General features: G+C 53.8%; 1 protein-coding gene across 5 annotated transcripts in view; it reads left to right on the forward strand.

Annotated features, from left to right (window-relative positions):
• The window catches only part of Ksr1 (kinase suppressor of ras 1), a 130084-nt gene that overhangs the window by 101508 nt on the left and 15116 nt on the right, over positions 1-13460 (forward strand). For all 5 annotated transcript variants that reach the window (XM_026780303.1, XM_005349431.3, XM_026780302.1 and 2 more), the window contains exons 4-10: positions 1158-1584; positions 3232-3236; positions 5338-5398; positions 7560-7643; positions 8776-8837; positions 8931-9037; positions 12344-12509. In XM_026780303.1, coding sequence (XP_026636104.1) covers positions 1158-1584; positions 3232-3236; positions 5338-5398; positions 7560-7643; positions 8776-8837; positions 8931-9037; positions 12344-12509 — 912 coding nt within the window. The remainder of the gene's footprint in view (positions 1-1157; positions 1585-3231; positions 3237-5337; positions 5399-7559; positions 7644-8775; positions 8838-8930; positions 9038-12343; positions 12510-13460) is intronic.

Raw genomic sequence — 13460 nt, forward strand, 5'->3', positions numbered from 1 at the left:
CCTAGAATCCCTGTGTAGACCAGGCTAGCCTCAGACTCACGGAGATCCACCTTTCTGCCTCCCAAGTGCACCACTACGCCCAGCTGATGTGTTTTGTCCCCCAAAGGGCAGGGCTTAAGTAGTGACAGCACCTGAGGATATGTCTGAGGTTCACTGTGCCAGGACACAAACGTTCGCAGTTCTCCAGCATTCCTGTGATAGATAGGTCCTGAGCTTCCCGTTGTTGCACATGACTTCTTCACTGGTCACCAGGGTCGCAAGCCGCCAGAGCATCTTGCTTGCACCCAGCAGGACCTGGTGAGAGCTCAGACATCCTGGGCCTCAGTTCCTCTTTTGCACAATAAGGGAATGGCTGCCCTCTGGTAGGATTGTGTGAAGGCAAAGTGAACCCCAGGGGTCACTAAAGGTCAGGTGTACTCCACAGTGTTAGGCCGTGGAGGATGGGAAATGCTGCCATATTTCCCCTCTCGGTCTCTGGTCTTTTCTTCCTATGTAGTCTGTGTTGGCCATGAGCTCACCATCCTCTGATGTCAGCTCCCTGAGTGCTGTGGTACAGACGTGTGCCACCAAGCCTGGCTGAATTCTTGGCTTTTGTTTAATGTTTGTTCTGCTTTGTTTTGTTTTTGAGACGAGGTCTTACCCTGGAAGCAGGGTCTCTGACGGGCATGCACCGCCACACCCAGCTGATGTGTGAAGACTTTTTTCATGTTTTCCTTTTTGGTTTTTGAAACAGGGTCTCCTGTAGCCTAGACTGACCTTGAACTCACCATGTAGTCAAGGATGCCCTTGAACTTCTGATCCTTCCACTTTTACCTCCCTGAATAGTGGGATCACAGGTGTGTGCACCCTCCCATCCCCACCCAGCTACTGGCCTACAGCAAAATTTTCCCTTCCTCAATACCTCAGCTTTCTACAGGATCTGTCACCTCTTCCTTCTCTGATGTCCCACTCTGGGGTGGGTGTCCCAGCATCCCCCCTTGTGTCAATTGAGTACCATGGAAGGCGCTGTTGGGTGCACGAGAGCCCCTGACAAGCCAGAAGCTGGGAGCAGAGCCTGCTGCCGCTGAGGAACATTGTCACCTCAGTCAAAGTGCCGTGCTTTTGATAGTAATGGCACCCTTGTCCCTTGTATTTCTGACTGACCCCTTGGCCCACAGGAGGGGAGCGCAAAGAGGACTCTGGTTGGAGTTCGGCAGACGCACAGCGGGAAAGCAGTTCAGGGCCTTCGGTGGACATGCTCAACCCACTGGGCAGAGTGGGTGCCAGCACTCAGGGCCCGCGGTCCATCTCCGTGTCAGCCCTGCCTGCCTCAGACTCTCCAGTTCCTGGCCTCAGTGAGGGCCTCTCGGACACCTGTATTCCCCTGCACACCAGCGGCCGGCTGACCCCCCGGGCCCTGCACAGCTTCATCACACCCCCTACCACACCCCAGCTACGACGGCACACCAAGCTGAAGCCGCCGAGGACACCCCCACCGCCGAGCCGCAAGGTCTTCCAGCTGCTACCCAACTTCCCCACACTCACGCGGAGCAAGTCGCATGAATCCCAGCTTGGAAACCGAATCGATGAAGTCTCCCCAATGAGGTACCTTTGCCCTCTGACTTCCTCTTAGGTACATACAAAGAACTGATAAAAGTCAAGCCACATAGAAGTGTGGAGAAAAAATAGGTGGCCATCCCTTTGCAGCTGGACCCCAACAGATCTCTTTCCGTACATACAGAAATATATAAATATTTAAAATGGTGCCATGTATCCGTCAGGATAGGCTAGCCTAGGCCACAATAACAAACCAACCCTGTATCTCCAATGCCTAAAATGCCAAAGACTTGATTCTCATAGGCTAGCAAAACAACTCCTGTCTAGAACATTACTGGTCACTGACAGACCAAACAGAATTCTAGATGTTGTGTACTGGCAATTAAATAGAGTTCCTTCCCCGTGTTCATGGGTTGTATCTGAGGATCCACCATTGAAGGACTGAAAATACTGGGAAAGAGCTGGGGATGGGCTTTTGTGATAGAACACTTCCATCTCCAGCACACATAAAAAACACCTGGGAGAAAAATGTGTGTGCCTGCAGTTTTTCTCTTATCCCTGTTTCTTAACAACACTATATAACAACTCTTTAAATAGCATTTACACGTGGCCCAAAGGCAGGAGTGTGGTGGCTCGTGGTACCTCTATAGAGGTATACCATAAAAAGTGTCCCTGTGTCCTCACCGCCACTACCAATATCTGTAATAATCAAAGCAACCTGACCCAAAAACCTCCTCGTGGCATGCCAGCATTTAACTTAGTCAGTGTGACCCTTCCGGTGGGTGTTTAGACAGTTGTGGGTTTTGCTGGGTTTGGGGGGGTGTTCTTTTTCTTATTACCTTTTTTTTTCTGTGACACGACTCCTTTTCTAGAGGGTTCCTAGGGCCTTGGTGGCCCTCTTGCCTTTCTGCTCACGTGCCGCCTATCTTGGGCCCATTACATGCCAGACGCTGGGTGGCTGAGATGCTTGGCACTGTTAACCATGGAGCAGAAACCTAGAAAAATCCCTCTCTGGCCCCCTATCCAGCTGTGTAACCAAGCCCCGACGTCACCAGGCGCAGCTGTAGAGAATAGTAGAATTGCTGCATGGTCCATTGGAGAGGACCTCCGGTGGCCTTGTTTCTCATTTATCCTAAGAAGAACAGTGGCTTTGTCCCATGTTCACATAGGGATCCTCAAACCAGGACCACTGCCTTCAGACTTCAGGATTCTGAGACCATTCCCGTCAAACCCTGTCACTGATCCTGCCCTGACAGAGGCTCCCTGGTGAACTCCCAGGGCAACAGGAAGTCCTCATTTCCCTAGCCCCCTGCCTTTTTTGGGAGTTCCAGCGGAGAAAGCAGGCTTGCTCAGAGCACGTCCCTACTTGACCCTTCCTGGAATCCACCTTTTGGCTCTGTACAGCTGAGTCCCTGCTCAGCTCCCCAGTTCCCTGCCTCTCTAACACACCAACCCACCCCCCTCTTCCTGGACCTTTGGCACCCAACCCCCATGGGTCACGTGACGGAGGAAGCTACTGTTTCCTCAGTGGTGAAAAAAGGGTTAACTATGTCTTTCTGGGTAGCTAGCAGGGCTTACACAGAGCCAGGTCTCTGACCCTTGTCCAGCTTTGACCTAGTCTATCACCAGGTAGTTTTCCAGGTACAGGTAGAGCCAATGTGGTGACATCACCCCTTGTTCTTTTTGTCTCTCCAGGTTTGGTAAGAACAATTCATTTTCATCCCTTCTACCACCGGCAATCATGTTCGAGTTGCTGTCCCTGGCTAGGGTGGATTTCTCTGGCCCCCACCTTAGCCCATTGGCTGGCTGTTCCATAGCGCAGAAGCAGAAGTACTGGCAACCACTCCGTGAAATGACAGCTGGCCTTAAATGACAGCCTGGCCTTATCACAGCCCGTGGGAAGTGGAGACTTTGAAAGTGTCTCACTCAGTGCACATGAGCCCAGTACCAAGCCTGTCTCCACCCTGCCATCACGGTAGTCACCCCTGTGCCTACTCCTTTCTTCTCAGCTGCCTCAGAAAGCTGTGTTCTGGGTAGGAGACATCATCCACCTAGCACCCTGCCGAGATCTCAGGACTCCCCTCTCTAGGAGACAGGCATTCCCAGGGCAGCTCAGGCCCTCACACAGACTTACAAACTGCAGAGGGGTCAGCCCAGCCTCCTGGGTCTGCCTTGGGTGCTCTGAGAGAGAAGCAGCAGTGTCTGGGGTTTCCTAAGTGAAGTGGTGATTTGTTGTCCTGCTAGCCAGCTGATAACAGTTGCTGGGTGAGACCCGGGAGAGAGGGCAGGCAGGCCTTGGCAGGCAGTGACAGTCCTTGAGGGAGCTGCTGCAGGGTCCCAGGAAGGCACGGGTAAGGAGAGGAGGAGGGTACCTGCCGTTCTCTCTCCAGGACTGTTACCAAAGCCCATACCCTCGGATAATCCTGGCCATCACTACTTATTCTCCAGTGGCTGTGGTGGTGTCGGGACCACAACAGTGAGGCTGTGGGGCTCTCAGGACCAGGATTCCATCCAGGTCCAGATCAGGGCTCCCTGACACACATGGTTGTGTCCTTGTGGCTGACATGACGCCTGCTCTCTCGCTTTCCCATTGTTTCTCTGTAGCTGGCAGCTTGTGAGTAGTGTGTTTAGATGGCCTTGGCCACTGACTGGAGTGGGGTCACCCTAGGAGGAAGTCGAGGGGCAGCAGCCTCTTGGGGATGTGCCAGAGAGCTGCAGGTGACAGGGTTGTGGGTGGCCAAGGACCTTTTGTCACGGTCACAGTTCTTTAGTGTGTAAGGGAGGACTCACGCCTCCTTGTGCTCTTGAATTGATGGTGCCTGGCCTTAGATGAGTCGGTGTGTTGTGAGTACCAGCTGTGTGAACGAACATCAGGAGAGAGGGGCAGTAGCTACCCTGGGAGTGGGGGGTGCTGACTGAAGGGACATTGAGCACCGTGCTCCTGATTTTTCTGGGTTATGGAGACCTTTGATGCATTGGATAAAAATCCAGGCCCTGTCTATCAAGGACAAAGCTGGCAATAATCTACTGATCAGCACTGAGGAGTCATGGGTCACTGAATTTTTGGGGGGATGCTCAGAGAATGGGGTTCAGAGAATAGGCTATGGGTGATAGACAGTATCCAGCAGCTGTCCCCCCGCAAAGCCGGCCTTGCCTTAAACACTGGGATACCTGCTCTTAGAGGAACCCATGTCAGGAAAGGGAGCCCCCAGGGGACCTGCAGAAGGTAAGCAGAGGGGACGCTCTAAGCCTGTGGTTCTCCCTGGCAGAGAAAGAGGAGCCAGGGATGTCCCCAAGGGATGTCCCAGAAGAACCACACCCTCCGCTTGCTCTTCCACCAGCTCAGCAAGGCCTGTCTCCAGAGTGTGGCTGGCTGGAAGGGTGCGGGTGGAGTTGCATGGCTGACCAGCCCTGTGCCCTCTGCTGAGGTCAAGTTTCTACCTGTTTGACCAGAATTAGCCAAAATTGAGCTCCAAAGGTAGATGCCCATGAAAGGGGGCAAGAAGCTGGCATGTATATGAACTTCCCTTGCCTTTGCATTCCGGCTGCCTCCCCAGCAGAACCATGAGTGTGCCCACTGCCGAGCTGGGCAGAGACACGTGCTGGAGAGCCATCCAGCGTGAGGGTGATCCCTGTTCTCCTTGCCTAGCTGGGTCTGGCCCATCCCGCCTTGATGGATGTTGGTTCAGTGAGGCATTTCCGTGTTGTACAACAGAGCGCCATGCCCCATCTAGCCTGTGACCTCTGAGCCAGCTCCACAGAGCCTCCTCATTCACCTGACCTGGCTTCCTTCCCCCACAGATCTCCCTCATGGATCCCCACAGCTGGTACGCAGGGATATCGGGCTCTCAGTGACACACAGGTAGGTTCAGCTGTGGGGAAGTACAGAGCTGACCTGGGCTCCACAGGGCATTGTTGGGTCTGTTCTGGCCGCCCTTTGCCTCTGGCTTACCTGCTTGTCTTGTGGTAGACAGACTCGCACCCACCTTGAACTCTTGACTTATTGATTGGACACCTCTTGGGCCTTCTGGTCCCTCACCTGCACCTGCTTGCGTCTTGTTCTCATCCTGCTGAGGGAAAACACTCTCCTACCTTCTCCGGGTTGGAGAGAAATAGGGCCACAGTCGTGGCCCTAAACCCCAAGCTTCCTCCACGTTCGCCTCTGCGTCATGCCGTCAGTCAGGGTCCTCTGTGGAGCTTGAGAATCCATGTTTCCAGAGCCTTCCCATATGCCTCTCTGTCTCACCATCAGGATTCACTGTATAGCCCTGCTGGCCTGGACTGGCTGTGTAGACCAGGCTAGCCTCAGACTCACAGAGATCCTCTTGCCTCTGCCTTACAACTGCTGGGATTAAATGTGTGCACCATCTCGCCCAGCAACAATCTGGATTTTTCACAATCCGAGGGATTGATGTTTGTTCATATGAGAGAGGACCGCTGGAGACCTGTGGCAAGGACCCTCCAGAGGTCTGGCCTCAGTGCTTGTGAGACTGGAGTGTGCTGGCCACAGAGTTCTGGATGGAGTGCAGGATAGTGCCTTGGGTTGCCCGTGCTCTGGTTGTCCCTGCTAAAGTCTGTTCTAATCACAACAGAGGACGCTGTCAGGGTCTCAAGGGCACTGCAGCTTGCTAGGGCCTGTGGTTTCCATGGAAACTGTGGGCTATTTTCCAGCTGTGCTGATGCTGGCCTCAAGTTCTCACCCCAGGGGGAGTTCTAGCTCCCAAGAGTTCAGCAGTGCATCTGAGGTTCCTGCCACAGCAGCACAGCCTGGACCCTGGTACACAGGGACCTCTGCTTGGAGTCTTGCCCACACCAGAATCCCTCAGCCGCTGTCTCAGGGAAGAGGCTCTGGGCACACACAGCTAGAATAGACCATCGCCCACCTCTCTGAGTTGGTTTTCAAGATTCCTGGACCTGCCTAACTCTTGGAGGTGGTTGAAATCCTCAAGTGAGCTAATGTTTGTGGGTGTGTTACAAACCGCACCACAAACATTGTCGCCAGTCATTCTGCTGTTACTATGGTGTACTGTGTTTCCAAAAAGCGCGTTCCTCCAGAATTGAAAGGGCTGCCTGTGTTTCCCTGGGCTGGCCTTGTGCTTTTGTGCTGAAGGCCACCACTCCCCTTAAGCCCCTCTTCTCCTTCCAGTCTACCTTCTGGTGTGTTTTCGTTTAGGCAGATTTTAGACTGAAAGTACAAATGCTTAAAATTGGAGAGTTTCAGGGGTAGAGAGGAGAGTCCTGCCACTCTTGCTCCGGCTTCTCAGTGTGCCCGCATCTGGGGGTGATTTACACAGGCAAGCGTGTGTGTGTGTGTGTTGTTCTATTTCCTTGCTCACACAGAACTGCACATATTACCGCTTTGTGCTTTGCTTTATTCTCCTCTTTAAGTCCACGTGATTTACAGAGAGCCAAACATACACAGGAGTTTATAGCTGTGCCCCCTGTGTGTGCGATGAAGATGAAGAGCGGTCCAGTACCCTGAGAGTCATCTCTGGCTCTTCCTGGCTGACTATGCTGCCACCTGCCATTACCGTCCAAGTCTGTTATCATAGATGGCCTTTTCCTGTGCTTGACCTTCATAACAGTGGCATCATGTCCTATTCAACTTAGTTCGGTCATCTAATACTGAGATTTGGAGGTGATTGCACACGTGTGTGGAAAGAGCTACATGTGTTCCTCTGTGTGGAGGGTGGCACTGTGGACCCCTGCTGGTAGACATGGTATTTCCAGCCTCACTGTAATGTATGGCTGCAGCAGCATGGTGTCCACAGGTCACGTGACATCTCATCCCAGGGACTACCAATGTTGAGTAAATACAAAGACTAGAATTGCTGGGTCCGAGGGGCGTGCACATTGATGCTTTGGTTGCTGGTGCCACACTCGATGCTGGTGGCCACACAAGCTTTAAGACACTGACAGCAGCTGGGAAATCCGATGCTTGGGGGAAGCTGCTACACCCACCCCCATGCATGGGACCCCTCCAGAGGTCAGGCTCTGATTTCCACATGTTTCTGCCCCGGCAGGTTCTCCACAAAGTCGTGGTTGTCACAGGTCTGCAACGTGTGCCAGAAGAGCATGATGTTTGGAGTGAAGTGCAAACACTGCAGGTGCTGGCAGGGGCGGAGTGGGCGCCTGTGCCTGTAACAGCCTCCTGTCGGGTCAGACTCGAGGGCTCTCCCTAGCCAGCTGCTCACAGTGCCACTGGGCACTCCTTCCGTGTGAAGGGTGAAGTAAGGCACTCCTGGAGGAAAGGGATATCTGCAGTGGGTTTTGAAAAACAAAAAAGTTTCCAAGGGAAAGTGAGGAAAGAAAGAATTCGAAGGCAGGAAGAAAGCAAGGACTCTCCAGGATCTAGGAGGAGCCCTGAAGTTGAGAGATGGGCTAGAGGGACGGGCAGTGGCAGCAGAGTTGCCCTATGCCTGGGCAGAGTGAGGAGAGGTGGAGATTTGCCATGTCGTTGCTTGGCTTCCAGTGGGAAGGGATGTGAGTGGGGAACAGTGAGGGCCAACAGACTGGCATCTGCCGTCTCGTTGCCCACACACCTTACAGAGGGTGGCCTGGAGTTTCATTTCCTAGCTGCCCGTGCCCTGGTGTTGCTGTGTGACATGGAGTAGAGCACTTGCCCTTTCTGGGCTTCGTGTTTACCATTTAGACATCAGGGGAGCTGATCTGCTCAGCCTGTCTGAGCTCCCATGAGTGGCTCCTCCTGAGCTGTCATCAGGACAGAGGTGACAGGGTCTCATGATGAACTGTATCCTGAGGACTCTCTGACCTCTGAGCAAACTGGTCATTTGGCTATAAATGAGATCCTCAGCTCCCATGCAGATGTGGCCAGCACATGGTGGCCCCTGAGCCACACACTGTCCTGTGCTTATAGTGGCCCCATCACCCATTTTGTTAGTAGGAACATTGAGACTTGTGGGACCAACTGGCTAGTCCCAAAGGGGAACCCAGCTCTCCCCATTCCTGGCTGGGGACTGCCCATCAGACTGGCCCGTGCCTGAAAGAGGACACCCTTGGGAGCTCAGGGCCCCTGCTGATGCTGGTGGCCTCTGGAAGTTCCCCTTAAAAAGCAGAAGAGGGGTTTGTGGAGATATAGAAGACAGTGGCTATGGCACACAGGGTGCCCCCACACCTTGAAGCTAACACTTGTTGAGAGCTTTGGGGAAACTGAGGCTGTGTCCGTGTCATCTGGGTAATTCCGGGCACCCCTTACGTGCTAACTTTCCCCCTTTGCAGGTTGAAATGTCACAACAGGTGCACGAAGGAAGCCCCCGCCTGCAGAATATCCTTCCTCCCACGTGAGTGCCTGCTCTTACCCTCTCCCACTTCCAGGAATTGGGCGCACCTTGGTGGTATCTGTTCCTGCTAACGGATTTCCCCTCTCCACACAGTAGCCCGGCTCCGGAGGACAGAGTCTGTCCCCTCGGACATCAACAACCCAGTGGACAGAGCATCAGAGCCCCATTTTGGGACCCTGCCCAAGGCCCTGACAAAGAAGGTAAGCTGGCAGTGTCCTGGGGCCTGCACTTGCGTCAGGAGCACCGCCACCCCCAGGCCTGGATTCCCTTCACAAACACCCCCTCATCAGGCTTACTGGGGAAGTGGGACACCACACCACAGTCTAAGATCTGTGGCACAGACAGGGTTGGGGCGCGCCAGGGATCCTGGCTTAGCCACATCCCGGGTGTGGTTCTGTCCATGTTGGAGTTGTATGTGGTGATTCCCATGACCCCCTACCCCTGGCATTTGTGAGCCAGCATTTCCTAAGCACCTACTGTGTGCCCAAAACCTAGTTCTGAGGGGCATATACATGCTCCGTGTTACAGATGGAAAAACTGAGGCCCAGGTTTCCCAGAGCCCATTCCTCGTGGTCCCTCACTGTGTCTTCACATAATGGAAGAGCCCAGCAAGCTGCCCTGGCCTCTCTGATATGGGCAGTGACCCTGTTTATGAAGACACCATTCTCATGGTCTGAGCAGCTCCCCAGTAGCACCACGGGGGACTAGATTTCAACATACTATCTTTCTGGGGAACACAGTCCCATGGGTCCTCAGCCCTGGCTGTGAGTCTCCACCGTCGCCTTTTGTGCTTCTGTGACCTTAAATGAGTGGCTTGATCCCTCTGAGCTTCCCTCACGGATCGTTTGGAGCAGGATAACAGTGCTTCATGCACAGACGCTAGGATGGGGCCCCTATTGCTGGCGGGGGGGGGGGGAGAATACCTGTCTCATTCCTCTCCAACTCCTCCTTTAGCCACCCCCTCCCGCCCCGGTCCCCTTTTCACAGATGTCACCAGACATCCAGGCAGTGCTGTTCTCTCCCACACATCCGTTACATCCACTTTGTCCCCTGCACATGCTAGACAGTCAGAAGTGTCTGTGTGGGGTCACTGAGTGAGTGCCTGTGGTGCAGCCGCTGCGACCTGTCTTTGGGTGATACTGCAGCTCAGGTGCAGAGAGGCGGGGGAGGGGGGGTTGCTGGGGGGGGAGGGACCTGCAGCCTTGGAGTGGGGGCAGGCCAGGCCAACTTCAGCTCTGTGAGCTTCAGGGTACACTGGCCACCACAGCCTCAGGTCTTGCAAGAGAGAAGCTTGTTATACGTGGCACTAACAGGTTGGACCCTGTTTTGTATAAGGCTTTCCTTTCTGCCCTAGGAAGTAAAGGTATTGAACCAGATCTGCAATCCACCTAACCCAAATTGCTCCCAGACCCCTCTTGGGCCTTGTAGCTTGGTTAAGTCTCAAAGCATGATCCCAAGCCCTGTTTGGTCCAAGATAGCAAGTCAAATGGGCAAACATTAGACGTCTACTGTGTACTGCATGCCCAGCCTTTGTTTTGCTACAAATCTACACAGCGGTGCACTGGCATAAGTCACGGTGTGAGGCTAAGGAAATGGAAGCTCAGAGAGGTCAAGGAAGTTGCCCAAAGCCACCCAGCTAAGAAGTGGTAGAACCCTGGTGGGAATCTCGGGCAGCCTGCGTCATACCTGATGCCATTGCACAAAGCTGCGGGCAGAAGAGCTGAGCCTGAGTTTCCCCCACCCCTTCCATACTGGCTTCCCTTGTAGACTGCACCCTCTGATCCCAGGTTACCTGGGTGCCCAGGTCCTGAGCTCCAAGTCATCTACCCCGCTCTGTCCTAAGGGGCATAGCCCAGCCTCGTAGTTACTGACTAGAATCTGGTGTGTAGTCTTTATCAACACAACTAGAAAAGCCCTGCTTTAATCCGTCCTAATTAGAACCCCCCCCCCATAGGTAGAAGGTAATTAATAAACTAAATGTCTCTGGGGCTGGAGAGATGGCTCAGTCCATAGCGTGATCGCTTATGACCTGGATTCTGATGCCCAACACCCACATACAAAGCCAGGCATGAGAGCCATAAAGCTCACACCTTTAATCCCAGCACCCAGGAGGCAGAGGCAGGCGGATCCCTGTGAGTTCATGGGCAGCCTGGTCTGCATAACAAGTTTCAAGCCAGCCAGAACTATGTAGGGAGACCCTGTCTTAATATGAAACAATAAAAAGCCAGGGATAGCGGTGCACCTGTGATCCTAAGTACCAGACAAGTGGAGACAGGAAGACCCTTGCTGATCAGCCAGTCTCGTCAGATCAGTAAAGGACACTCCCTCTGAAAACAAGGCAGGAAGTGATGGTATCTAGTGTCTCAGCCTCTGGCCTCCACACACATGTAAAAAGGTGTTCACATATGTGCGTGTGCAAATGATACTCAAATGTCTTTGAAATCCACAAGCTATTTCATTCTGACTAGAAACCACACCTGTCCAAGGTTTGAGCCTGTCACCTGCCTTTTCCAAGACAGGGCTGGACAGGTATTGAAGCTGCAGTGTGTGATGAACCAGGCCTGCCCCTGCAGTCAGTTCCTGGAGTCTCTCTCAGAAACTTCCTTCTAGCTCTAGATTCCCCACCACCACACCCCACACACCCCTTTCTTTTTTGATACAAGTCTCATGTATTCCCCAGACTGGCCTCAAACTCACTTTGTAGATAAGACTGACTTTGGACTTGGGATCCTCCTGCCTTTGCCTCCTGAGTTCTGGGATTACAGGCCTGTTCCACTATGCCTACTTTTTGCAGTACCAGGACCAAAACCAGGGCTTTGTGTGCTAGGCAAGCGCCACAGCAGCTGAGCCATACCCCCCGACCCCAGTTCTGGAATTCTTAACCCTGCACGATGGCAGGCAACACTGGCCCAAGCTGTTGCCTCTTGTGGAGTTTTACAGGTTCTTGTACTTTTAGGACAAGGTCACAGGACTATAGATTCTGAGCCTTGTTATCACCCTGCTGGCTGCAGAGTGCCTGGCACATAGCAGAAACTGAAAAACTGTTGGTCACAGTGTGGATCCATTCGTTAAGAAGCTGGGTTTCCAGCTCAGAGCCAGGCAGGTGCTGGGGTGGGAGAGGTGGTTGGCAGCAAGCCAGCCTCGGCCGTCTGCAGCTGACAAGATGTGTGTTAAGGGGCCTGGATGTTGTATGCTGGGCGCTACGGGAGAATAAAGAGGAAGAACACACATAGTTCCAGCTAGGGCTCAGATGGACTTCCAGAGGGAAGTAGGAAGTGCAGTAAGACAGATGGGCAGGAACCCTTTAGGGGAGGGTCTCCACGTGTCTTTTCATCATAGAGTAGTCCAGGAAATCTTGGGACTACAGAACAGGGCCCCAAGGATCTCTTGGCCTGACCTCCACCCATGGAGGTGGAAGGAGCGGGGAGGAAGGGAGTCTTCAGCAGGTCGGCAGGGCCTGAGTTGAGCTTGCAGCCCTGCCCAGCCCAGCATCTCTGGTCCTGCAGGAACATCCTCCAGCCACGAACCTGGACTCCAGCAGCAACCCATCTTCCACCACGTCCTCCACACCCTCATCACCGGCACCCTTCCTGACCTCATCTAACCCCTCCAGTGCCACCACGCCCCCCAACCCCTCTCCTGGCCAGCGGGACAGCAGGTTCAACTTCCCAGGTACCGCACCTCTGGGTTTATTCTGGATTCTTAGGGGTGGCCTCAGACCCTCTCCCGGTGTCCCCTGAGATTTGGGTCTGTGGAGCATTTATTGAGCGTGGGATTGATGCTGTTGCCCCCTTCTTACAGACGAGTTTGCTGGGCTTGAGAAAGGAGGAGTGGCCGGCCCTGTGTTGTTGAGTGGTAGAGTGAGGGCCAAACCCAAGTCTGTCTAACACAGAGCCTGGGTTCTTGGGGTAGCCCCAGGCTGCTTGCCTGTGCTTGTGGTGGCTCCTGTCCAGCCTCTCCTCCTCTCAGGGATGACTTCTGAGTTCAAGGGTGATGTGACAGGCACAGTATGGAGTAGAAACCTACCAAAGGGCATTGGGCCTCTGGCATAAATAGTTGTTTATTGGGGCTGGCTTCTCAGACAAGACCTCATATTCCTTCATGTGCCACCCAGAGACCCTGGGGAATTAGAATGAGGTGTTCCCACTGAACAAGTGAAGACAGTGAGTCCTGGGACAACTCTGGAGGGACAGAGCTGAGCCCAGCTGCCCTCAGTTCCACGGGGTCAGCCACCCTGGGCTGCCCTATCTCCAGGGAGCACAGCAAAGCCCACTCGCCCCCATGGCACTGAGCTGTTTGTTGCCTTGGCATCCTTGGCAAGGGCAGCTCTGCTACCCATCTCGGCCCTGGGCTTACCCAGTTTGCAGTCCTAAGGGAAAGCCACAGCTCTGACGCTCCTGTTTGCCGTAACCCACGGGGTCCAGATCAGCCCCCTATCGCTAGTTCCTGACATTATAAACCCAAAAAGACAGAGTGCCACCACGCCCCTCATCCCCTCTGGCTAGCGGTACCCACACTGACCTATACATAGCCAGCAGCTGGCCAAGCAGCCTCTGGGCCCACTGGGGACTTCGGGACTTCTTTTCAGGGTGGTGAGGGGCCAAAGGGTCGGACCCTTCTGTC

The sequence above is a fragment of the Microtus ochrogaster genome, chromosome 7 (genome assembly GCF_000317375.1).
Source record: "Microtus ochrogaster isolate Prairie Vole_2 chromosome 7, MicOch1.0, whole genome shotgun sequence".
In the NCBI taxonomy this organism is placed as follows: domain Eukaryota; kingdom Metazoa; phylum Chordata; class Mammalia; order Rodentia; family Cricetidae; genus Microtus; species Microtus ochrogaster.